Raw genomic sequence first — 27,500 nt, 5'->3', positions numbered from 1 at the left:
TGTGGCAGCCCCTTAGCATCCTGGTTGTGGCAGCCCCTTGTGTTGTAGGCTCATATGGACCAGCCCTTAGCTTCCTGGTTGTGGCAGCCCCTTAGCTTCCTGGTTGTGGCAGCCCCTTGTGTTGTAGGCTCATATGGACCAGCCCTTAGCTTCCTGGTTGTGGCAGCCCCTTAGCTTCCTGGTTGTGGCAGCCCCTTGTGTTGTAGGCTCATATGGACCAGCCCTTAGCTTCCTGGTTGTGGCAGCCCCTTAGCATCCTGGTTGTGGCAGCCCCTTGTGTTGTAGGCTCATATGGACCAGCCCTTAGCTTCCTGGTTGTGGCAGCCCCTTGTGTTGTAGGCTCATATGGACCAGCCCTTAGCTTCCTGGTTGTGGCAGCCCCTTAGCTTCCTGGTTGTGGCAGCCCCTTAGCTTCCTGGTTGTGGCAACCCCTTAGCTTCCTGGTTGTGGCAGCCCCTTAGCTTCCTGGTTGTGGCAGCCCCTTAGCTTCCTGGTTGTGGCAGCCCCTTAGCTTCCTGGTTGTGGCAGCCCCCTTGTGTTGTAGGCTCATATGGACCAGCCCTTAGCTTCCTGGTTGTGGCAGCCCCCTTGTGTTGTAGGCTCATATGGACCAGCCCCTTAGATTCCTGGTTGTGGCAGCCCCTTGTGTTGTAGGGTCATATGGACCAGCCCTTAGCTTCCTGGTTGTGGCAGCCCCTTGTGTTGTAGGGTCATATGGACCAGTCCCTTAGCTTCCTGGTTGTGGCAGCCCCTTGTGTTGTAGGGTCATATGGACCAGTCCCTTAGCTTCCTGGTTGTGGCAGCCCCTTGTGTTGTAGGCTCATATGGACCAGTCCCTTAGCTTCCTGGTTGTGGCAGCCCCTTGTGTTGTAGGGTCATATGGACCAGTCCCTTAGCTTCCTGGTTGTGGCAGCCCCTTGTGTTGTAGGCTCATATGGACCAGTCCCTTAGCTTCCTGGAGAGACGCCACCCACGCCCGGACAGACGCCACCCACGCCCGGACAGACGCCACCCACGCCCGGACAGACGCCACCCACGCCCGGACAGACGCCACCCACGCCCGGACAGACGCCACCCACGCCCGGACAGACGCCACCCACGCCCGGACAGACGCCACCCACGCCCGGACAGACGCCACCCACGCCCGGACAGACGCCACCCACGCCCGGACAGACGCCACCCACGCCCCGCAGCTGACTCCGCGACCCCCTGGAGACATAACCTCACCCACATGATGCCCCACAAAGAGTTATTTAAGTGTTTTACAGCAGCGGCGGCCGGCTTTGATTGTGTGGAGTCTGTGGGGGGGGGTGAGGGGGGGGGGGGTGAGGGGGGGGGGGAAGGGTTGCTGGGGACTAGGCGTGGTGTGTGGGGGGGCTGAGGGAGAGGGGAAGAGGATGCTGTGAAGGAGGATAGGAGTGAGTGGTGTAGACACCCCCTGGGGTGTAGAGAGGCTGGTGTGCAGCATCAGGGGAAGACTGCCCCCTGGGGGAGGAGAGCGAGCGCTCGGAACTACAGGGGGAAGGGGGGGGGGCAAGCTTACACAGTAAACTGTTTCAGAAACACAAATGGCAAAACACCTCACACCTCAAGCAGGGGGGAGGGGTGAGGCAGGAGGGAGGGGTGAGGCAGGAGGGAGGGGTGAGGCAGGAGGGAGTGTGAGGCAGGAGGGAGTGTGAGGCAGGAAGGAGGGGTGAGGCAGGAGGGAGTGTGAGGCAGGAGGGAGTGTGAGGCAGGAAGGAGGGGTGAGGCAGGAGGGAGTGTGAGGCAGGAGGGAGTGTGAGGCAGGAAGGAGGGGTGAGGCAGGAAGGAGGGGTGAGGCAGGAGGGAGTGTGAGGCAGGAAGGAGGGGTGAGGCAGGAGGGAGTGTGAGGCAGGAGGGAGTGTGAGGCAGGAAGGAGGGGTGAGGCAGGAGGGAGTGTGAGGCAGGAGGGAGTGTGAGGCAGGAAGGAGGGGTGAGGCAGGAAGGAGGGGTGAGGCAGGAGGGAGTGTGAGGCAGGAAGGAGGGGTGAGGCAGGAAGGAGGGGTGAGGCAGGAGGGAGGGGTGAGGCAGGAGGGAGGGGTGAGGCAGGAGGGAGGGGTGAGGCAGGAGGGAGTGTGAGGCAGGAAGGAGGGGTGAGGCAGGAGGGAGGGGTGAGGCAGGAGGGAGTGTGAGGCAGGAGGGAGGGGTGAGGCAGGAGGGAGTGTGAGGCAGGAGGGAGGGGTGAGGCAGGAGGGAGGGGTGAGGCAGGAAGTGTTGGCTGATATTGATCCCTTAGTGAGGAAGTGTATATGGCCCGTTACTGTTGTCACTACCACCGCCGCTACTGTGTGAGCCAACGATTTACCCAACCACTAACGAAACCTGTGCATCTTTCCTCAATAATAACGGCTGTGTTTACATTTGTTAATCCGCTTATGCGCTCCGACGCGCTATATATATTCTGGAAGTAGTTATACACACGATGTTTATAACAATAATAACCTCAGGTTGTGAAGTTGTGGAGCTGGGAAACCTCTTTAATAAATGTAAACAAAAGCTCCCAAAATTGAGGAAAGATGTAGATGTTCCGTAAGTGGCTGGGTAAATGTTTGTTCGAGTCCTTACCCCCTGGCCTGGCAGAGCAGGTTGAGTAAGGCTACTTACACGAGCGAGCAACACAGAGAGGACTGCAGAATAGTCAGTGAAGAGTAGAGGTGCCATCAGAGGCGCGATTATAAAACAGTTAACATCAGAGGCTCGCGGCTCTTCTGCCTCCCACCAAAATATAAGAAATTTTGCGGAACGAAAAATAAATGTTTTCAAGAGGCAGTTGGATCAATTCCTGCACTGATTGCCAAATGAGACGGTTTGTAACGGTTATATGGGCCTGCAGAATGCTGTAAGCAACAACATGACTGATCAAGTAATCACTAGACAAGCTCCAAGCTGATCTTAAGGAGCAAAACTACTTGTCTCTAGACTTGTGTCTTGGCTGATAAGAACAACAATTCTATGCTGTTATTTCTGTGAGGCTTTTGGTAGGTGCGTTACGTATCAGTCCTGATCTAAGGTGTCCAGTTTTTGAGGGATTGAATCGTCCAGTATTGACAAACTGGTATTGTTGGGTTGTTAAACGGGGTGTAGTAGCAGTAACAGTAGCAATGGAGCCGGTCGGCCGAGCGGACAGCACGCTGGACTGTGATCCTGTGGTCCCGGGTTCGACCCCGGGCATCGGCGAGAAACAATGGGCAGAGTTTCTTACACCCTATGCCCCTGTTACCTAGTAGTAAAATAGGTACCTGGGTGTCAGTCAGCTGTCACGGGCTGCTTCCTGGGGGTGGAGGCCTGGTCTAGGACCGAGCCGCGGGAACACTAAAAAAAAAAAGCCCCGAAATCATCTCAAGATGGTAATAGTAATAATAGTAGATGTAGTAATAGTAATATTAGCAGCAGTAATAGCAGTAGTAGTTGAGACTTTGTGATTTGTTCCCCTTTGGTCGAATGCATAGCGTCTCTGCTCTTCCTTGAGACTCCGGGATGGGATCCTTCTGCCTCTAAACAATTATTTGACGAATGTACTGACGTGTTTGTGTGTGTCATTGAGTCTCTGCCGCTGATCCTTGCCCTTCCTGTGAATCCCTGAGTAGGACGGGCACGTTCACTTACACTGTTGTCTCTACATAACAGTTACCGTTGCCAGGGCTAGGGTGCCCTTACTAAGGGTTATGGAGGTCCTCCCGGGCCAACTACTGGCCGTCTCCAATATGTGCCACCCACAACACCTGCCGGGTACCTATTTTACTGCTAGGGTGAACAGAGGCATTAGTTTCCGTCCTCCCGGGAACTGACGCCGGGTGCCTCGATTGTGAGCCAAGGACGTAGACTACTGCGTTACAGGTGGTGGTGAGAGAAAGGAAAGGGGGTTGCGCACAAACCACACAGTTTAGGGACATGCCCAGTAGCAGCTTGCAGGTCTGCGTTCGATCCCCGGTGGTCCAAGTGGTTGGGCACCAATCCTTCACTCCGCCAGCCCATGTATTATACTATATAGTCAGACTGACTGAATGCTTCCTCCTGATAATTTTCTTCCTATTCGTTAATCGCGGCGTTTTAACATACATTTCCTCAAACATATTTCACAATGAATCGTAATTCCTAGACGTGTATTCAGTCCGTCTGTCTGGCAGCCAATCACTTGACTGATATTTAATTCTTATCTCTTAACACTTTTGATGTTTATCTCTCTATCTTATTTTGTCCCCCAGCTTATTTTCCCTCCCTTAGACACAAATGAACCTGGAGTTCTCTACGTGTATAATTTGTACATTTTAAGAGCATATTAAACCCTGGAGAGCGGGCCGCGGGGACCATGTGAGTAGACACTGGACCTACCCTAAGGGTCTGCCATCTGGGGCTGGCGGGTCTTAGGGGACACGACACCACCTGTCTCTTGCTGGGGGGGGAGACCTGGGGGGTTGATATCACGCTAATTGACCTGTCCCCTGAAGTCCCCCTGAAGCCCACATCAAGAAGATATCATGAGCGGCATATGCTTTGTTGGCCAACATAAGAACTGCTTTTAGAAGTGTATGGAATCATTTAGGACCTTAGATACTACATATTTCAAACTAATCCTGGAGTATGCAGCTCCAGTCGGGAGTTTGTATCTCGTCAAGCTCAAGAATAAATTGGAGAAGGTTCAAAGGTTCAAGGTTCAAAGGGGAGACATGATCATCACACACAAGATTCTCAGGAATTGATAAGATAAAGACAGTTTAACACAAGGGGCACACGCACTAGTGAACACAGGTGGAAACTGATTACTTGTAGGAGCCACAGAGAGATTAGAAAGAACTTTTTCAGTGTCAGAGCAGTTAACAGATGGAATGAATTAGGCAGTGATGTGGTGGAGGCTGACTACATACACAGTTTCAAATGTAGATATGATAGAGCCCAGTAGGCTCAGGAACTTATACACCAGTTGATTGCCGGTTGAGAGACGGGGCCATAGAGCCGAAGCTCAACCCCCGCAAGCACAACTAGGTGAGTACGTGGTGTTCTCGCTACATAATTTTATTGCAGTATACTGATCTGTTGAGAGGTTGAGCATGTGGTTGTCACCCTGTCTCGTCCCTCCAGCTCCGTGTTCATGGCGTGGATTTTATTGTCATTATTGTATAAATTAAATATGATTTATGGCGGAATTTGTCACACACTGCCAGGTGTGGTATGCCACACCTGCCACACCTGTCCTTACCCGAAGGATCCATCCCCCCACCCCCACCCCCCCCTGGCTCCTATGGTCACCTTTATCTTGTCTTCCTCCTCCTCTTTAAGTAGTGGGACAATACGTGTGATGGGACCCTTAGTGTTATCATGTTATCGTGGCATGTTGGGTGTGTTCAGCGGCCTGGTGTTGGCACCACCCTTGGTGCCATCAACTTAGGCAGCATCCCGGGTGCCTCTGGCACTCTGATGTTCATCTCTCGAGACAGGCGTCCGAGGCAACCAGGTGACTGTGTATACAATCATTTATATTATTTGCTTACTTTAAAATGTCTTAATATTTTTATATAATGTTGTGTGTGTTTGTGTGTGTGTGTGTGTTTGTGGCCACAGCTGTGAGGACAACGACAAAGAACTTGCTGCACAGATCTGTGATACAAGTGATAACGCTAAGTGAACAGCTCAAAATCTTCAGTACTGATTAGATCCTAGAAAAGTATTTAAGGAAACGGCTGAACGTCTTCGGCTCCAGCTTTAAGAGAACTCGTGGTAGCGTCGATGAGTATATAATATTATGCCAGCGGTAGAAGCGCTGTGTGAAGGAGGCAGCCGGCGCGCCGCAGCCATGTTGGAGTAGAAGGCCCCCGTCCTCCACCGATCCTCACGAGTCCGCGTCTACCTGCAGGAGGTAGAGAGGTGGCCGCCAGGATGAGCGAGGAGTTATCCGTGGCCACGGTGGACGGCAGCATGCAGCAGCAAGGGGGCGGCACCATACACTCGTCGGACACGCTGACCCTCGACACCCCGCCCACCGCCCCGCCCTCAGACTCCTCCCACCAGCACCACCACTACCGCCAGTCCGGCTCCCACCTCAGCTATGTCTCCGACAAGCTCGACCTCCGGACTCCCGACGCCATCAAGGAGAAGGATGGCATGGATGATCGGGTGGAGAGGAGTGTGAGTGGGTTGAGCGGGCGTGTGCCCTCCATGCCCCAGGGTATGGCGGGCGTGGTGGTGCCCTATGACCCCGAGTGCGGGTGTATGGTACCCATACCCCCCTATCCGACCTCCGCCAAGTAAGTACCGCTATAGTTACGTCACCGCTCACCAGGTGTCTCAAGTCACGTTGTGGTGGGCGCTTAGGTAAGTCTCACGCTCACCCCACACACGACCCTGTATCTCCACCTCGCACGACCCTGTGCCCTCACCTAGCACGACCCTGTGTCCTCACCTCGCACGACCCTGTGTCCTCACCTCGCACGACCCTGTGTCCTCACTTCGCACGACTCTCCCCCCCCCCCTACCATCTGCCCTCTACAGCCTCCGCCAGTACACACTATAGTGCCGGCACACAGCGTCTACCTCACCTTCCCGGCTTAACCTGATTGTGGAAATATGATCATGTCTTAATGTTGTTCTGAAAGTGAAGGTCTTGTGTGCAGGCTGCTGCAGCCAGAGCCTTCCAAGCCTGTATGCCAGCCTACCTACCGGCCTGCCTATCAGCCTGCCTACCAGCCTGTCCATACACACACACAGTATCCCGCCAGCTGTTCCATAGCATGCCCATACCACGCAACCATTGCACCCCTCAGCATGCCCTCCCTCTCCACCTTGGTACCACAGCAACAACACCAAAGTCACCTGGTTGCCTCACCCCGCCCGGCTCTGAGGGGGCAAGGAAGGGAGGAGGAGGAGGAGGAGGAGGGGGGGGGACGGGTGAGGGGTATGGACTGCCTCAGCTCGTATTGGGTCGTCAGTCTGCTGTAGTAGTAGTAGTAGTTGTAGTTGTAGTGACAGCTGTTGTTGTAGCCATAGTTGTGAGCGCCTCGTTGTGTGTTGGTGGGGTTGTGTTTCGCCCCACCGCCGCCAGGGGCGCCATTCTCCGCAACTGGCTGCCCAGTAACCGCTCGCTATTCTCTCTCAGTTTAAGACATTGTAAGACGCGTGTACCGTGCTGCCACAGTCTGCGGAAGAGTGCCACAGCTCTGTGCCAGATGCCAGTACTGTGTTGGGCAAGTAGGTGGCACTGAAGCCACCTTCACCTGAATAATTTAATTATTTTAAAAGTACATGCAACCCTATTTTCCATAATATATATATATATATATATATATATATATATATATATATTATATAATATATATAATGACAAAGGGGTGAGATCAATGATTCTATCATAAATCCTCTTTATTTTTCTTCACTTCAGAAGGAAGTTGAAAAATTAACTCTCCAAAGTTCATTTTACAATTACTATATTAAGGCCTTACGCTAATTGATGCGTTTCGTTGACCTTCGTCAACATTATCAACGGCAGAGTTTAATGCTTACATGTTTTTATGCTGCCAGATATATAGCCGAGGATGAGAGGAAGATGAAGCAGCTCTTATGGGCCAATAGGTCCATAAAACAGCTTACCAATCTCCTATGTTCCACGATGGCTGGGGCAGTATATTGTATGTATATTGTAAAAAAAAATAGACAAGATTCGTGCTAGAATCATTGATCTTATATTCCGTCATATTCAGTAATATTTGTCTACAAGAAATATATATATTATATATATTATGTATAATATATATTATATATATATATAATATGCTTATTCACGATGTATATTGTTATTACTTTAGATCAAATTTCTTGATACTCTGCAGGAAATGATAGAGCTTATATCCTAAGTGGAATGAAACTGAATAAAGTAATCGGACATTTTGATTAGAATAAATGAATTACAATTAAATGTGAACGTTGCTAAACAAAAAAAATCCTATATCACTGTTGCCATATTTCCCGTTACCTTTAATTATGGTGGTGTGTGGAGTAGTGGTACTGTGTGGTGTGAGGGATGGTGGTGAGTGGTGGTGGTGAGTGGTGGTGGTGGTTGTGGTGAGTGGTTGTGACAGGTGTGTGTTTGAGGTTAGACCCCCAGAGACCAGGTGTGTTGGTCTACCTGTCCACACACACACACACACACACAGTGTGCTTGACTGGGTAGAGTTGCACTCTCAGCTGACCCGCGCGTTCTCCGTTTCCTGACTGTTGTCAAGAGAGGCGGTGAATGCGTGATCTCGCCTGCAGGGACACTCAGAAATGACAGCTGTGGCAGGGAGTGGTAGAGGGGCAGGGGCCGGCTATTGCTTCTACCACAGTCTCGGTCAACACTCCCTTGCTTGTGGTGTGGCTCCCCCCCCCCACCTCTCTCTCTCTCTTTCTCTCTCTCTCTCTCTCTCTCTCTCTCTCTCTCTCTCTCTCTCTCTCTCTCTCTCTCTCTCTCTCTCTCTCTCTCTCTCTCTCTCTCTCTCTCTTTTTGCAGATGATGCAAAAATCTGCTTGAAAATTACTTAAAAACAAGACATTGAAAGACTAGAAGTAGATATTAATAAAGTTTTCGACTGGGCAGCAGAAAATAGCATGATGTTTAACAGTGATAAATTCCAGGTACTCAGGTGCGGTAAAAATGAGGACCTTAAACATAATACAGGGTACAAAACAATCAAATCTGCCCATAGTCGGAAAACAGCATGTAAAGGATTTCGGAATTATGATGTCCCACGACATAACGTTTAGGGAGCATAACCAAGCAAATATTGCGTCAGCCAGAAAAATGAGCCAGCCAGATCCCATCACGATGGTTGTACTCTTCAAGTCACTTGTGTTGTCCCGTCTTGAGAACCATTGTGATGGGATCCCTGAAGGTTCTCGTAATCATTCTATCATTTTTCTGGCTGACGCAATGTTTGCTTGGTTATGCTCCCTAAACGTTAGGAAGCCTGCGGGCCGCTCCAAGCAACAGCCTGTTGGACCAAGCTCTCACAAGTCAAACCTGGACCTGGGCCGGGCTTAGGGAGTAGAAGAACTCGCAGAACCTCATCAAGGTACAATCCAGATGTAACATAGGCGTGAATATCTTGTCTTTCCATGTACTCTCTCCTCCCTATTTATGTCCACCTCCTCCCTCTCACTCCCTTATATATCGCCTCCGTTTTTAACCGACTTAATTATCTGCTAATTATCTAATTGATATAGGATTTCATTGTGTATGGTTGCGCGCGCGAGCGAGTGTGTGTGTGCGTGTGTGTACTCACCTAATTGTACTCACCAAATTGTGCTTGCGGGGCTCAAAGAGGCTTGCGGAGACCAAAGAGCTCTGGCTCTTTGGTCTCGCCTCTCAACCGTCAATCAACTGGTGTACAGGTTCCTGAGCCTATTGGGCTCTATCATATCTACACTTGAAACTGTGTATGGAGTCAGCTTCCACCACATCACTGCCTAATGCATTCCATTTGTCAACCACTCTGACATTAAAAAAGTTCTTTCTAATATCTCTGTGGCTCATTTGGGCACTCAGTTTCCACCTGTGTTCCCTAGTGCGTGTGCCTCTTGTGTTAAATAGACTGTCTTTATCTACCGTATCAATTCCCTTGAGAATCTTGAATGTGGTGATCATGTCCCCCCTAACTCTTCTGTCTTCCAGCGAAGTGAGGTTTAATTCCCGTAGTCTCTTCTCGTAGCTCATACCTCTTAGCTCGGGTACTAGTCTGGACCTTTTTCAGTTTGGTCTTATCCTTGACTAGATATGGACTCTATGCTGGGGCTGCATACTCCAGGATTGGCCTGACATATGTGTTATACAAAGTTCTAAATGATTCCTTACACAAGTTTCTGAATGCCGTTCTTATGTTGGCCAGCCTGGCATATGCCGCTGATGTTATCCTCGTGATATGAGCTTCAGGAGACAAGTCTGGCGTGATATCAACCCCTAAGTCTTTTTCTTTCTTTGACTCTTGAAGTATTTCATCTCCCAGATGATACCTTGTATCTGGCCTCCTGCTCCCTACACCTATCTTCATTACATTACATTGTTGGGTTAAACTTTAACAACCATTTGTTTGACCATTCCTTCAGCTTGTTTAGGTCTTCTTGAAGCCTCATGCAGTCCTCTGTCTTAAACCTTTCATAATTTTAGCATCGTCCGCAAACATTGAGAGAAATGAATCTATACCCTCCGGGAGATCATTTACATATATCAGAAACAAGATAGGACCGAGTACAGAGCCCTGTGGGACTCCACTGGTGACTTCACGCCAATCGGAGGTCTCACCCTTCACCGTAACTCTCTGCTTCCTATTGCTTAGGTACTCCCTTATCCACTGGAGCACCTTACCAGCTACACCTGCCTGTCTCTCCAGCTTATGTACCAGCCTCTTATGCGGTACTGTGTGTGTGTGTGTGTGTGTGTGTGTGTGTGTGTGTGCGCGTGCGCGCGCGCGTGCGTGCGGGCGTGTGCGTGGGAGGGAGCGAAGACCAAAAAGTGAGTGGTGGGTGAGAGTGTGAGAAGTGTCGGGTAAACAGGACCATTAATGAGTGTGTACTCCCCCCCCCTCACACACACACACATACACACACACACACACACACACCCTTTGTAGTACATCCTGCCAAGCCTGGGCTGCCCAGACCGGCCCTGGCCTGCCCTGGCCGGCCCTGGCCTGCCCTGGCACAGTGTGTGTGTTGCTCCGCTCACCCGCCTCTCTCTTCTCCCTTGCAGGACGTCGACGTTCATCACGCTGTCGCTGCTGTACGCCACGCTGCTGGTGGTGGTGTGCCTGGGCTTCGTCCTCTCCGAGGTCCTCACGCACAACGTTCCTCTCTACTACTACGAGGTTAGTACCTCACCTCTCACTACTAAGGAGGGGCTACACCTCTCACTACTAAGGAGGGGCCACACCTCTCACTACTAGGGAGGGGCCACACCTCTCACTACTAGGGAGGGGCCACACCTCTCATCACTAGGGTGGGAGTGGCCACACCTCTCACCACTAAGGAGGGGCCACACCTCTCACTACTAGGGAGGGGCCACACCTCTCACTACTAGGGAGGGGCCACACCTCTCACTACTAGGGAGGGGCCACACCTCTCACTACTAGGGAGGGGCCACACCTCTCATCACTAGGGTGGGAGGGGCCACACCTCTCACCACTAAGCAGGGAGGGATTGTGGGTCTCAGGTCAGTAGACAACTCCCACAGCTGGTGGCCCAACAGCTCAGATATACCCGATGGAACCCTAACCCCACAAAACATATTTCCAACACGAAATACAAACCAGCCCCCCCCCCCCCCCCACCACTAAAAAATGTAGAGGTTAAAAGCTGTTTTTTGCCTGGAATTTAAGACTTAGTCGACGCCTAGAACTTATAATTAAGACGGTGGGCTTTTGACTCTCACATCTCAGCCCTCACATAACCCTGACTTTCGTACATCTCATCTCTCACACACACACACACCCTGACCCTCTCACATCATCATCCTCTCCCGCACACCCTGCTGACCCAGCCACTCTGTAAACCTGATTCAAGCCTGGCCTAGGGCCGGGCTTGGGGAGTAGAAGAACTCCCAGAACCCCATCAACCAGGTATCAACCAGGTAAACACCGGCGTCTGACCGCGCTGAGTCCGAGGGATGAGGTGGTGGAGGTGGCTGCCGCCTTGTCTGGCGCCACCTGTCCGCCACACCTTCTCCTCAACCATCATACGCTCACGCCTCGTGTCAGGTGTGGGTTCGAGGTCTCCCGGGCCACGGCTGTCGACACTCGAGCAGCGGGACAAGTCATCTGATCCGCTGCGTTGGGATCTTGTCGTAGTTACCCCTCCCCCCCTCCCTCCCTCCAGGTCTTTCGATGAGCCACAGATAATAACATGATGTTTAATGAAGATAAGTTCCAGCTCCTGTTCTGTGGTAAAAACGATAATATTAAAATAGAAACCACATATGAAACTCAGTGAAATCACACTATTGACAGAAAAAAAAATATCAAAGATCTGGGTGTAATCATGTCGGAAGACCTTACTTTTAAAGAACACAATAAAATATCTGTCACAACTGCAAGAAAAATGACTTGGTTGAATAACAAGAACCTTTTAAACAAGAGATGCCATACCAGTGATGATACGTTTTAAGACACTGGTGCTTTCTAGGGTGGAATATTTACAGCCCCATTCACAGCTGGAAAAATTGCTGATCTAGAGAACGTAAGAATATATTTTACCGGCCGAATTCATACAATAAAACATCTAAATTATTGGAGTTGTTAAAATGTTTTCAATCTGTATTCTCTAGAGTGCAGGCGAGGTACATAACAATTTACACTTTACAAATATAAGTTTTTTTTCCAAATCTGCACATGTAAATAACTCTTCATAAGACCAGGAGGCACGGCAGGCCATGCAAAATAGCCCCGTTGAAAAGCAGTGATGCAACAGATATGCCGAGAGAAAATTCTTCAACACTAAGGGTCCAAGACTTGTCAACGCTCTTCATCTGAAGGGGGGCATCACTAGCAGACCTCTCGCAGTGTTCAACAGAGAACTAGATAAATACTTCCAATGGCTAACTGATCATACGTCAGATTGCGAGCAGCGGCGTCTAACAGCCTGGTTGATTAAACCTCCAACCAAGAGGCCTGGTCAGCAGAGTCAGGTCGTGGGGATATTGATTCCTGATACCATCACAAGGTAAGGTTCCCCTCAGGTCTCATGATGGTGATTCCCAAGGAAGTATCTGGTTGGTAGTGTCCCAGAGTTCTCAATATGTACTCTCTGGTAAGGAGATTAGAGAGGTCTCCCATAATATGTACTTGGAAAACACTGGAAGGCGAAGTCCTAAATTGCATAGTACAATTACATCATATTGGAGCGAACGATATGGCAGGAAATGCAGAATAGAGCCAGTAAAGAGTAGAGGTGCTATACCGTGTTCAGAAAACACGGCATGAACATCGAGCTCCACGGCTCTTCAGAATTCTCCCGGCAAGTAAAAATAGATATTGGAGGGAACAAACACAGACATTTTCCAGAAAAAAATTGACAGCTTCCTGCAAGAAGTGCCGGACCAACCGGATTGTAGTGAATATGCTGGCCTGCGGGCCGCCGCAGTGAACAGTGTTGGACCAATCTTTCACAGACCAAGCTCAAGTTAGAAGAACTTGCAGAACTTTCTCCAGTTAAGTTTTTTTTCATCATTTGTCGCCTTGGAGTCGAACATTAATTACGGGGACAAGAGTAAGTTGAAGAGTGAGTGGTTGATTACCTGCTTGTGGTTTGGAAGACATAACCGAAGCTCGTGATGCCTCGTCTTGTCTTGGACGGTATCATATTTACTCATTGTCACCAGTGCTGCCGCCTCGTCTTGCTCAGCCTCCAGCCCTCCTGCACCGGGCGCCTCGTCCTGCTCAGCCTCCAGCCCTGCACCGGGCGCCTCGTCCTGCTCAGCCTCCAGCCCTGCACCGGGCGCCTCGTCTTGCTCAGCCTCCAGCCCTGCACCGGGCGCCTCGTCTTGCTCAGCCTCCAGCCCTCCTGCACCGGGCGCCTCGTCCTGCCCAGCCTCCAGTCCTCCTGCACCGGGCGCCTCGTCTTGCTCAGCCTCCAGCCCTCCTGCACCGGGCGCCTCGTCTTGCTCAGCCTCCAGCCCTGCACCGGGCGCCTCGTCTTGCTCAGCCTCCAGCCCTGCACCGGGCGCCTCGTCTTGCTCAGCCTCCAGCCCTCCTGCACCGGGCGCCTCGTCTTGCTCAGCCTGCAGCCCTCCTGCACCGGGCGCCTCGTCATGCTCAGCCTCCAGTCCTCCTGCACCGGGCGCCTCGTCTTGCTCAGCCTCCAGCCCTCCTGCACCGGGCGCCTCGTCCTGCCCAGCCTCCAGTCCTCCTGCACCGGGCGCCTCGTCTTGCTCAGCCTCCAGCCCTGCACCGGGCGCCTCGTTTTGCTCAGCCTCCAGCCCTGCACCGGGCGCCTCGTCTTGCTCAGCCTCCAGCCCTGCACCGGGCGCCTCGTCTTGCTCAGCCTCCAGCCCTCCTGCACCGGGCGCCTCGTCTTGCTCAGCCTGCAGCCCTCCTGCACCGGGCGCCTCGTCTTGCTCAGCCTCCAGCCCTCCTGCACCGGGCGCCTCGTCCTGCCCAGCCTCCAGTCCTCCTGCACCGGGCGCCTCGTCTTGCTCAGCCTCCAGCCCTGCACCGGGCGCCTCGTTTTGCTCAGCCTCCAGCCCTGCACCGGGCGCCTCGTCTTGCTCAGCCTCCAGCCCTGCACCGGGCGCCTCGTCTTGCTCAGCCTCCAGCCCTCCTGCACCGGGCGCCTCGTCTTGCTCAGCCTCCAGCCCTGCACCGGGCGCCTCGTCCTGCTCAGCCTCCAGTCCTCCTGCACCGGGCGCCTCGTCCTGCTCAGCCTCCAGCCCTCCTGCACCGGGCGCCTCGTCATGCTCAGCCTCCAGCCCTCCTGCACCGGGCGCCTCGTCCTGCTCAGCCTCCAGTCCTCCTGCACCGGGCGCCTCGTCATGCTCAGCCTCCAGTCCTCCTGCACCGGGCGCCTCGTCATGCTCAGCCTCCAGTCCTCCTGCACCGGGCGCCTCGTCATGCTCAGCCTCCAGTCCTCCTGCACCGGGCGCTTCGTCTTGCTCAGCCTCCAGCCCTGCACCGGGCGCCTCGTCTTGCTCAGCCTCCAGCCCTCCTGCACCGGGCGCCTCGTCTTGCTCAGCCTCCAGCCCTCCTGCACCGGGCGCCTCGTCCTGCTCAGCCTCCAGCCCTCCTGCACCGGGCGCCTCGTCTTGCTCAGCCTCCAGCCCTCCTGCACCGGGCGCCTCGTCCTGCCCAGCCTCCAGTCCTCCTGCACCGGGCGCCTCGACATGCTCAGCCTCCAGCCCTCCTGCACCGGGCGCCTCGTCCTGCCCAGCCTCCAGTCCTCCTGCACCGGGCGCCTCGTCATGCTCAGCCTCCAGCCCTCCTGCACCGGGCGCCTCGTCTTGCTCAGCCTCCAGCCCTCCTGCACCGGGCGCCTCGTCTTGCTCAGCCTCCAGCCCTCCTGCACCGGGCGCCTCGTCTTGCTCAGCCTCCAGCCCTCCTGCACCGGGCGCCTCGTCATGCTCAGCCTCCAGCCCTCCTGCACCGGGCGCCTCGTCTTGCTCAGCCTCCAGCCCTCCTGCACCGGGCGCCTCGTCATGCTCAGCCTCCAGCCCTCCTGCACCGGGCGCCTCGTCTTGCTCAGCCTCCAGCCCTCCTGCACCGGGCGCCTCGTCTTGCTCAGCCTCCAGCCCTCCTGCACCGGGCGCCTCGTCTTGCTCAGCCTCCAGCCCTCCTGCACCGGGCGCCTCGTCCTGCCCAGCCTCCAGTCCTCCTGCACCGGGCGCCTCGTCTTGCTCAGCCTCCAGCCCTCCTGCACCGGGCGCCTCGTCCTGCCCAGCCTCCAGTCCTCCTGCACCGGGCGCCTCGTCCTGCTCAAAGGAGATTCGAGACCCTTTACTCTGTGCAGCAATTAGGTCATTTATAATTGGTAGTACGAGGTTGTTGCTGTCAATCTTCCAGGAGAAGGTTTCGATTGCTTGAAGAGCAGACTTTGAATCACAAAATATTCCTCCTCCAATGTTTTTTTTTAATGTACTGGTAGCTAGTTGTAATGCCGCTGGTTCTGCTGTGCTATTTAACCTCTAGCCTGTTATTTAACCTGACACTGTCAGTCTTTGTGCAAATACCCTAAAAACTTAATTAATTGTTAATTAAAGTCTTAATTGTACAAATCTATGGACTCTGCACAAAACATTTCATCTCTATCGACTTCGTGAAGTGAGCACATGAGAGATGGAGTTGGGGTCATGGAGGGTGTCTATCCCCCCCCCCCTTCAACCGCCCTACGTCAGTACCCCCTACACCCATCAGTCACCATGCAGATTTGAATGGGGCTATTCCAAGCGTCTGGGGCCAGATTCACGAAGAAGTTACGCAAACACTTACGAACCTGGGGCCAGATTCACGAAAGGACTTACGCAAGCACTTACGAACCTGTACATCTTTTCTCAATCTTTGGCGGCTTTGTTTACAATTATTAAACAGTTAATGAGCTCGGAAGCACCAGGAGGCTGTTTATAACAATAACAACAGTTGATTGGCAAGTTTTCAGGCTTGTAAACTGTTTAATAAATGTAACCAAAGTCGTGAAAGATTGAGGAAAGATGTACACGTTCGTAAGTGCTTGCGTAAGTGCTTTCGTGAATCTGGCCCCTGTACATCTTTTCTCAATCTTTGGCGGCTTTGTTTACAATTATTACACAGTTAATGAGCTTTGAAGCACCAGGAGGCTTTATAACAATAATAACAGTTGATTGGCAAGTTCTCATGCTTGTAAGCTGTTTAATAAATGTAACCAAAGGCATCAAAGATTGAGGAAAGATGTACACGTTCGTAAATACTTGGGTAACTGCTTCGTGAATCTGGGCCCCCTGGCCTCCAACCTTTTAAACAGACAGACATCCTCTTGCATAGATACGAATTACCACAGATAAACTTATTATTAAAGCTATAAAAATATATATCATTCAACCCCCCCCCCCCCCTCCTTCTTTTTCAATTTCCCTCTCTTGACTCTTGACCTTAGGTGACCTTCAACACAAACTGCGCCATCCAAGAGTATGCCACATATAAAATGATGATAGGCTTAACCCACAAGACCCGTCAGCTACGCCTCCTGTAGGGGAGACAGGTGTATATATATGCCTTATGTCCCCACACACACACTAATGCAGTTGGTGCATATGTGACTGTTGTGTGTCACAGCCTCCCGCGGCCTTGACCTCTGACCTTACAGCCTCTTTAAGGTGGGGATATTATGCCAACGGGTACCAAAGGTCAGGCCTCTTGAAGGTGAGGTACTGAGCCAGCTGTGAGGTACTGAGCCAGCTGGTACCATCTGTATGTGATGAGCAATGTGCTGCTTGTTCCTGCGCCTTTTTGTACTTCATAGATACCAATAAAAGCATTACTTGTTCATTACTTGTTCATAACTTGACCATATTTCTTTAGTGTTGCGGTGGGAGAGGCCAGCATTTGTCAGGTCGGCTGTGATAACACGCAGATAACCTGTTATTAGATAACCTGTTATGTAATAACACGCTTATAACCTCCACCATAGCACATTCTTGGTTCATTTTTACACAAGCTGGAATGTAATTTTGACAAATATTGAGTATAATCTATAGATATTTTCACGCTAACACGATGGTCCAGAAACATCTTTACAATTTATAAAAAAGGTCACTGATGTATCAGAATTGTACAAAACCTTATAAGAATTCATATGATTTTTTCTTTATATAAATTTTACCAGTCATGACCTTATGATCTAAATAAAATGTCAGTTATGTAGGTCAACTGTCATTAATAGAACGTCGCATTTTGACGTATAATTTATCTAAGAGCAAAAATTGTCGTACTGTAAAATGGTAGTGGTTCGCGAAGATGACATATTGTCCCGTTTTCTGTTTAGGGTCCTCTGGTAAGTTAGGATAAGGGCACGTTAGTTACTTCCCTCTGCGGGTCACACGGGAGGAACATTTGTGTGTCAAGTTTGAGTAGTCCCCGCGCCAACATGCATCAGAAAAGTCTGGGTGTGTAGGGACTTGATAAGGAGGCTACATGGTGGTGGTGGATCACAAGCTCTTACAGCACCTCTGGTGGTGGTGGTTGTGGTGGATCACAAGCTCTTACAGCACCTCTGGTGGTGGTAGTGGTGGTGGTGGTGGATCACAAGCTCTTACAGCACCTCTGGTGGTGGTGGTGGTGGATCACAAGCTCTTACAGCACCTCTGGTGGTGGTAGTGGTGGTGGTGGTGGATCACAAGCTCTTACAGCACCTCTGGTGGTGGTGGTGGATCACAAGCTCTTACAGCACCTCTGGTGGTGGTAGTGGTGGTGGATCACAAGCTCCTACAGCACCTCTTGTGGTGGTGGTGGATCACAAGCTCTTACAGCACCTCTGGTGGTGGTAGTGGTGGTGGTGGTGGTGGATCACAAGCTCTTACAGCACCTCTGGTGGTGGTAGTGGTGGTGGTGGTGGATCACAAGCTCTTACAGCACCTCTGGTGGTGGTGGTGGATCACAAGCCCTTACAGCACCTCTGGTGGTGGTGGTGGTGGGGATCACAAGCTCTTACAGCACCTCAGGTGGTGGTGGTGGATCACAAGCTCTTACAGCACCTCTGGTGGTGGTAGTGGTGGTGGTGGTGGATCACAAGCTCTTACAGCACCTCTGGTGGTGGTAGTGGTGGTGGATCACAAGCCCTTACAGTACCTCTGGTGGTGGTAGTGGTGGTGGATCACAAGCCCTTACAGCACCTCTGGTGGTGGTGGTGGTGGTGGATCACAAGCTCTTACAGCACCTCTAGTGGTGCTGGTGGTGGATCACAAACCCTTACAGCACCTATGGTGGTGGTGGTGGTGGATCACAAGCCCTTACAGCACCTCTGGTGGTGGTGGTAGTGGTGGTGGATCACAAGCCCTTACAGCACCTCTGGTGGTGGTGGTGGTGGTGGTGGATCACAAACCCTTACAGCACCTCTGGTGGTGGTGGTAGTGGTGGTGGATAACAAGCCCTTACAGCACCTCTGGTGGTGGTGGTGGTGGTGGTTCACAAACCCTTACAGCACCTCTGGTGGTGGTGGTAGTGGTGGTGGATAACAAGCCCTTACAGCACCTCTGGTGGTGGTGGTGGATCACAAGCCCTTACAGCACCTCTGGTGGTGGTAGTTGTGGTGGATCACAAACCCTTACAGCACCTCTGGTGGTGGTAGTTGTGGTGGATCACAAGCTCTTACAGCACCTCTGTTGGTGGTGGTGGTGGTGGTGGTAGTGGATCACAAGCTCTTACAGCACCTCTGGTGGTGGTGGTGGTGATGGATCACAAGCTCTTACAGCACCTCTGTTGGTGGTGGTGGTGGTAGTGGATCACAAGCTCTTACAGCACCTCTGGTGGTGGTGGTTGTAGTTGTGGTGGATCACAAGCCCTTACAGCATCTCTGGTGGTGGTGGTGGTAGTGGTGGTGGACCACAAGCCCTTACAGCACCTCTGGTGGTGGTAGTGGTAGTAGATCAGAAGCTCTTACAGCACCTCTGGTGGTGGTGGTTGTAGTTGTGGTGGATCACAAGCCCTTACAGCATCTCTGGTGGTGGTGGTGGTAGTGGTGGTGGACCACAAGCCCTTACAGCACCTCTGGTGGTGGTGGTGGTAGTGGATCACAAGCTCTTACAGCACCTCTGGTGGTGGTGGTTGTAGTTGTGGTGGATCACAAGCCCTTACAGCATCTCTGGTGGTGGTGGTGGTAGTGGTGGTGGACCACAAGCCCTTACAGCACCTCTGGTGGTGGTAGTGGTAGTAGATCAGAAGCTCTTACAGCACCTCTGGTGGTGGTGGTGGTAGTGGTGGTGGATCACAAGCTCATACAGCACCTCTGGTGGTGGTAGTGGTGGTGGATCACAAGCTCTTACAGCACCTCTGTTGGTGGTGGGGGTGGTGGTGGTAGTGGATCACAAGCTCTTACAGCACCTCTGGTGGTGGTGGTTGTAGTTGTGGTGGATCACAAGCCCTTACAGCATCTCTGGTGGTGGTGGTGGTAGTGGTGATGGATCACAAGCCCTTTCAGCACCTCTGGTGGTGATAGTTGTGGTGGATCACAAGCCCTTACAGCATCTCTGGTGGTGGTGGTGGTAGTGGTGGTGGATCACAAGCCCTTACAGCACCTCTGGTGGTAGTGATGGTGGTAGTGGTGGTGGATCACAAGCCCTTTCAGCACCTCTGGTGGTGATAGTGGTGGTGGATCACAAGCCCTTACAGTACCTCTGGTGGTGGTGGTGGTGGTGGTGGTGGATCATAAGCTCTTACAGAACCTCTGGTGGTTTTGGTGGTGGATCACAAGATCTTACAGCACCTCTGGTGGTGGTGGTGGTGGTGATAGTGGTGGTGGATCACAAGCCCTTACAGCACCTCTGGTGGTGGTGGATCACAAGCCCTTACAGCACCTCTGGTGGTGGTGGTGGTGATAGTGGTGGTGGATCACAAGCCCTTACAGCACCTCTGGTGGTGATAGTGGTGGTGGATCACAAGCCCTTACAGTACCTCTGGTGGTGGTGGTGGTGGATCACAAGCTCTTACAGCACCTCTGGTGGTGGTGGTGGTAATGGAGGTGGATCACAAGCTCTTACAGCACCTCTGGTGGTGGTGGTGGTAGTGGTGGTGGATCACAAGCCCTTACAGCACCTCTGGTGGTAGTGGTGGTGGTAGTGGTGGTGGATCACAGCCCTTACAGCACCTCTGGTGGTGATAGTGGTGGTGGATCACAAGCCCTTACAGTACCTCTGGTGGTGGTGGTGGTGGATCATAAGCTCTTACAGCACCTCTGGTGGTGGTGGTGGTGGTAGTGGTGGTGGGTCACAAGCCCTTACAGCACCTCTGGTGGTGGTGGTGGTAGTGGTGGTGGATCACAAGCTCTTACAGCACCTCTGGTGGTGGTGGTGGTAGTGGTAGTGGATCACAAGCTCTTACAGCACCTCTGGTGGTGGTCGTGGTGGTAATGGTGGTGGATCACAAGCTCTTACAGCACCTCTGGTGGTGGTGGTGGTGGTGGATCACAAGCCCTTACAGCACCTCTGTTGGTTGCGGTCGTGGATCACAAGCCCTTACAGCACCTCTGATGGTGGTGGTGGTGGTGGTGGATCACAAGCCCTTACAGCACCTCTGTTGGTTGCGGTGGTGGATCACAAGCCCTTACAGCACCTCTGTTGGTTGCGGTGGTGGATCACAAGCCCTTACAGCACCTCTGTTGGTTGCGGTGGTGGATCACAAGCCCTTACAGCACCTCTGGTGGTGGTGGTGGATCACAATTCCTTACAGCACCTCTGTTGTTGGTGGTAGTGGATCACAAGCTCTTACAGCACCTCTGGTGGTGGTGGTGGTGGATCTCAAGCCCTTACAGCACCTCTGGTGGTGGTGGTGGTGGATCACAAGCCCTTACTGCACCTCTGTTGGTGGTGGTGGTTGATCTCAAGCCCTTACAGCACCTCTGGTGGTGGTGGTGGTGGATCACAATTCCTTACAGCACCTATGGTGGTGGTAATGGTGGTGGTGCATCAGAAGCCTTTACAGCACCTCTGGTGGTGGTGGATAACAAGCCCTTACAGCACCTCTGTTGTTGGTGGTGGTGGTGGTGGATCACAAGCCCTTACAGCACCTCTGTTGGTGGTGGTGGTGGATCTCAAGCCCTTACAGCACCTCTGGTGGTGGTGGTGGTGGTGGATCACAATTCCTTACAGCACCTCTGGTAGTGGTGGTGGTGGATCACAAGCCCTTACAGCACCTCTGTTGGTGGTGGTGGTGGATCTCAAGCCCTTACAGCACCTCTGGTGGTGGTGGTGGTGGTGGTGGATCACAAGCCCTTACAGCACCTCTGGTAGTGGTGGTGGTAGTGGTGGTGGATCACAAGATCTTACAGCACCTCTGGTGGTGGTGGTGGTGGTGGTAGTGGTGGTGCATCACAAGCCCTTACAGCACCTCTGGTGGTAGTGGTGGTGGATCACAAGCCCTTACAGCACCTCTGGTGGTGGTGGTGGTGGTGGATCACAAGCCCTTACAGCACCTCTGGTGGTGGTGGTGGATCACAAGCTCTTACAGCACCTCTGGTAGTGGTGGTGGTAGTGGTAGTGGATCACAAGCTGTTACAGCACCTCCGTTGGTGGTGGTGATAGTGGTGGTGGATCACAAGCCCTTACAGTACCTCTGGTGGTGGTGGTGGTGGTGGACCACAAGCCCTTACAGCACCTCTGGTGGTGGTGGTGGATCACAAGCCTTTACAGCACCTCTGGTGGTGGTGGTGGTGGTGGTGGTGGATCACAAGATCTTACAGCACCTCTGTTGGTGGTGGTGGTGGGTGATCACAAGATCTTACAGCACTTCTGTTGGTGGTGGTGGATCACAAGCCCTTACAGCACCTCTGGTGGTGGTTGTGGTGGTGGTGGATCAGAAGCCTCTACATCACCTCTGGTGGTGGTGGATCACAAGCTCTTACAGCACCTCTGTTGGTGGTGGTGTTGTTGGTGGATCACAAGCTCTTATACCACCTCTGGTTGTGGTGGTGGTTGTGGTGGTGGATCACAAGCTCTTACAGCACCTCTGGTGGTGGTATTGGTGGTAGAGGTGGTGCATCACAAGCTCTTACAGCACCTTTGTTGGTGGTGGATCACAGGCTCTTACAGCATCTCTGGTGGTGTTGGTGGTGGTGGTGGGGGTGGATCACAAGCTCTTACAGCACCTCTGGTGGTGGTGGTGGTAGTGGTAGTGGATCACAAGCTGTTACAGCACCTCTGTTGGTGGTGGTGGTAGTGGTGGTGGATCACAAGCCCTTACAGCACCTCTGGTGGTGGTAGTGGTGGTGGATCACAAGCCCTTACAGCACCTTTGTTGGTGGTGGTGGTGGATCACAAGGCCTTACAGCACCACTGTTGGTGGTGGTGGATCACAAGCTCTTGCAGCACATCTGTTGGTGGTGGTGGTGGTGGTGGATCACAAGTTCTTACAGCACCTCTGGTGGTGGTGGTGGTGGTGGTGGATCACAAGCTCTTACAGCACCACTGTTGGTGGTGGTGGATCACAAGGTCTTGCAGCACATCTGTTGGTGGTGGTGGATCACAAGCTCTTACAGCACCTCTGGTGGTGGTGGTTGTGGTGGTGGATCACAAGCTCTTACAGCACCTCTGATGGTGGTGGTGGTGGTGGATCACAAGCCCTTACAGCACCTCTGGTGGTGGTTTTAGTGGTGGTGGATTACAAGCTCTTAAAGCACCTCTGTTGGTGGTGGTGGTGGATCACAAGCTCTTACAGCACCTCTGATGGTGGTGGTGGTGGTGGATCACAAGCCCTTACAGCACCTCTGGTGGTGGTGGATTACAAGCTCTTAAAGCAACTCTGTTGGTGGTGGTGTTGGATCACAAGCTCTTACAGCACCCCTGGTGGTGATGGTGGTGGTAGTGGAAGTGGGTCACAAGCCCTTACAGCACCTCTGTTGGTGGTGGTGGTGGATCACAAGCCCTTACAGCACCTCCTGTGGTGGTGGTAGTGGTGGTGGATCACAAGCTCTTGCAGCACCTCTGTTGGTGGTGGTGGTGGATCACAAGCTCTTACAGCACCTCTGGTGGTGGATCACAAGCTCTTACAGCACCTCTGGTGGTGGTGGTAGTGGTGGTGGTAGTGGTGGTGGATCACAAGCTTTTACAGCACCTCTGTTGGTGGTGGTGGTGGATCACAAACTCTTACAGCACCTCTGGTGGTGGTGCTGGTGGATCACAAACTCTTACAGCACCTCTGATGGTGGTGGTGGTGGATCACAAGCCCTTACAGCACCTCTGGTGGTGGTGGTGGTAGTGGTGGTGGATTACAAACTCTTAAAGCACCTCTGTTGGTGGTGGTGTTGGATCACAAGCTCTTACAGCACCTCTGGTGGTGATGGTGGTGGTGGGGATCAATAGCCCTTACAGCACCTCTGGTAGTGGAGGTGGTGGATTACAAACTCTTAAAGCACCTCTGTTGGTGGTGGTGGTGGATCACAAGCTCTTACAGCACCTCTGGTGGTGGTAGTGGTGGATCACAAGCTCTTACAGCACCTCTGTTGTTGGTGGTGGTGGATCTCAAGCCCTTACAGCACCTCTGGTGGTGGTGGTGGTGGTGGTGGATCACAAGCTCTTACAGCACCACTGTTGGTGGTGGTGTTGGTGGTGGATCACAAGCTCTTACAGCACATCTGTTGGTGGTGGTGGTGGATCACAAGCTCTTACAGCACATCTGTTGGTGGTGGTGGTGGTGGTGGATCACAAGCACTTACAACACCTCTGGTGGTGGTAGTGGTGGATCACAAACCCTTACAGCACCTCTGGTGGTGGTGGTAGTGGTGGTGGATCATAAGCTCTTACAGCACCTCTGTTGGTGGTGGTGGTGGTATTGGTGGTGGATCACAATCTCTTACAGCACCTCTGGTGCTGATGGTGGTAGTGGTAGTGGATCACAAGCTGTTACAGCACCTCTGTTGGTGGTGGTGGTAGTGGTGGTGGATCACAAGCTCTTACAGCACCTCTGGTGGTGGTGGTTGTAGTGGTGGTGGATCACAAGCCCTCACAGCACCTCTGGTGGTGGTGGTGGTGGTGGTGATGGGTCAGGGGTGGTGGTGGTGGTGGTGGATCACTAGCTCTTACAGCACCTCTAGTGGTGGTGGTGGTGGATCACAAGCTCTTATTGCACCTATGGTGGTGGTGGTAGTGGATCACAAGCTCTTATTGCACCTATGGTGGTGGTGGTAGTGGATCACAAGCTCTTACAGCACCTCTGGTGGTGGTGGTGGTGGTGGATCACAAGCTCTTATTGCACCTATGGTGGTGGTGGTAGTGGATCACAAGCTCTTACAGCACCTCTGGTGGTGGTGGTGGTAGTAGTGGTGGATCACAAGCCCTTACAGCACCTCTGGTGGTGATGTTGGTGTTGGTGGTGGATCACAAGCTCTTACAGCACCTCTGGTGGTGGTGGTGGTGGTGGATCACAAGCTCTTACAGCACCTCTGGTGGTGGTGGTGGATCACAAGCTTTTGCAGCACCTCTGGTGGTGGTGGTGGTGGATCACAAGCTCTTACAGCACCTCTGGTGGTGGTGGTGGATCACAAGCTCTTAGAGCACCTCTGTTGGTGGTGGTGGTGGTGGTAGATCACAAGCTCTTATAGCACCTCTGGTGGTGGTGGTGGTGGATCACAAGCTCTTACAGCACCTCTGGTGGTGGTGGTGGATCACAAGCTTTTGCAGCACCTCTGGTGGTGGTGGTGGTGGATCACAAGCTCTTACAGCACCTCTGGTGGTGGTGGTGGTGGATCACAAGCTCTTATAGCACCTCTGTTGGTGGTGGTGGTGGTAGTGGTGGTGGATTACAAGCTCTTATACCACCTCTGGTGGTGGTGGTGGGGAACAGAAGCCTTGGTGGTGGTGGTGATACTGCATGGTACCTTATACAGTGGGACACAATACATGTAGTGGAGTATCATACATGTAGTGGGGAACTATACATGCAGTGGGACACCATACATGCAGTGGGGAACCACACATGCATGTGGACACCATACATGTAGTGAGGCACCATACATGTAGTGAGGCACCATACATGTAGTGAGGCACCATACATGTAGTGGGGAACTATACATGCAGTGGGGCACCATACATGTAGTGAGGCACCATACATGTAGTGGGGAACTATACATGCAGTGGGACACCATACATGTAGTGAGGCACCATATATGTAGTGGGGAACTATACATGCAGTGGGACACCATACATGTAGTGAGGCACCATACATGTAGTGGGGAACTATACATGCAGTGGGGCACCATACATGTAGTGAGGCACCATACATGTAGTGGGGAACTATACATGCAGTGGGACGCCATACATGCAGTGGGACACCATGCATGCAGTGAGGCACCATACATGCAGTGGGGAACTATACATGCAGTGGGACACCATACATGCAGTGGGGCACCATACATGTAGTGAGGCACCATACAGGCAGTGGGGCACTGTGCATGCAGTGGGACACCATACATGCAGTGGGGCACCATACATGCAGTGGGACACCATGTATGCAGTGGGACACCATACATGCAGTGGGACACCATACATGCAGTGGGGCACCATACATGTAGTGAGACACCATACATGTAGTGAGGCACCATACATGCAGTGGGACACCATGCATGCAGTGGGGCACCATACATGCAGTGGGACACCATGTATGCAGTGGGACACCATGTATGCAGTGGGGAACTATACATGCAGTGGGGCACCATACATGCAGTGGGACACCATGTATGCAGTGGGACACCATACATGCAGTGGGGCACCATACATGCAGTGGGGCACCATACATGCAGTGGGGCACCATACATGTAGTGGGGCACCATACATGTAGTGGGGCACCATACATGCAGTGGGGCACCATACATGCAGTGGGGCACCATACATGTAGTGGGGCACCATACATGCAGTGGGGCACCATACATGCAGTGGGGCACCATACATGCAGTGGGGCACCATACATGTAGTGGGGCACCATACATGCAGTGAGGCACCATACATGCAGTGGGGCACCATACATGTAGTGGGGCACCATACATGTAGTGGGGCACCATACATGTAGTGGGGCACCATACATGCAGTGGGACACCATACATGCAGTGGGGCACCATGTATGCAGTGGGACACCATACATGTAGTGGGGCACCATACATGCAGTGGGGCACCGTGCATGCAGTGGGACACCATACATGCAGTGGGGCAGCATACATGCAGTGGGGCACCATGCATGCAGTGGGACACCATACATGCAGTGGGGCAGCATACATGCAGTGGGGAACTATACATGCAGTGGGACACCATACATGCAGTGGGACACCATACATGCAGTGGGGCACCATACATGCAGTGGGGCACCATACATGCAGTGGGGCACTGTGCATGCAGTGGGGCACCGTGCATGCAATGGGACACCATACATGCAGTGGGGCACAATACATGCAGTGGGACACCATACATGCAGTGGGGCACCATACATGCAGTAGGGCACAATGTATACATGCAGTGGGGCACCATGCATGCAATGGAGCACCATGTATGCAGTGGGATACCATACATGCAGTGGGACACAATACATGCAGTAGGGCACCATACATGCAGTAGGGCACCATACATGCAGTGGGGCACAATGTATACATGCAGTGGGGCACCATTTAGTACTGGAGTATGATGGTCCTCCACCATATCACTAATGGGAAGAAATACAATTACGAGGTGCTTAATTAATCTTTGATTTAGAGCTGACCATTGTTTTATTTACCCTGTTGAAATCATATTTCCTCCATCATTTTTGTGCTGTGACAGCCTAAACTATCCTTTATTATGGGTGATATTAATTTAATTAATTTTAAAAACTATTAGTTTTATTTAAAAACAAAAGAATATATTACTGTTTAGTGATTTAATAATTATTACAGAGTATGTATATTTTTGGGTGTTTTAAACTGATTTGTTCCTTTAAATATTGCCTTGATGACATATTTTTACTGCAAATGTTGTCTTGGGGTAGTGTTTCACATATATTTATTGTATTTTTTGTGTGTGTTACAGAATATTTTGTACAAACTTCTTATTGTTATTTATTAATGCGATTGTTATTTGCAGGCATTCTTCACATACCTGTATGGCCTGAGCATACTGTTCCTGCTGTACGTGTTCTGCTACCTTCTCTCAGACTCGGCCCGTGATAGGAAACCCAAAAAACCCCAGGTCTTTATGGTGAGGTTGTGTACCACAGGGCTGTTTGCTTGGTTCAAGTATCTATTGAGTTTAATCCTCCTTTGTTCCCTCAGTTATTATGGTTATAGGTTTCTTTTATACCGGCACTTAAGTTACATTGTAAGACAATTTATTT

General features: G+C 52.1%; 1 protein-coding gene across 11 annotated transcripts in view; it reads left to right on the top strand.

Moving 5' to 3' along the window:
• The window catches only part of OtopLa (Otopetrin-like a), a 417,531-nt gene that overhangs the window by 366,688 nt on the left and 23,343 nt on the right, over positions 1–27,500 (top strand). For 7 of the 11 annotated variants that reach the window (XM_069335072.1, XM_069335070.1, XM_069335067.1 and 4 more), the window contains 2 exons: positions 10,736–10,850; positions 27,251–27,364. In XM_069335072.1, coding sequence (XP_069191173.1) covers positions 10,736–10,850; positions 27,251–27,364 — 229 coding nt within the window. The remainder of the gene's footprint in view (positions 1–10,735; positions 10,851–27,250; positions 27,365–27,500) is intronic. The other 4 variants (XM_069335071.1, XM_069335068.1, XM_069335066.1 and 1 more) reach the window with 1 other exon arrangement.

Source organism: Procambarus clarkii, chromosome 32 (genome assembly GCF_040958095.1).
Source record: "Procambarus clarkii isolate CNS0578487 chromosome 32, FALCON_Pclarkii_2.0, whole genome shotgun sequence".
In the NCBI taxonomy this organism is placed as follows: Eukaryota; Metazoa; Arthropoda; class Malacostraca; order Decapoda; family Cambaridae; genus Procambarus; species Procambarus clarkii.
The sequence above is the reverse complement of the archived record's forward strand: the minus strand, read 5'-3'. Positions and strand labels throughout refer to the sequence as shown.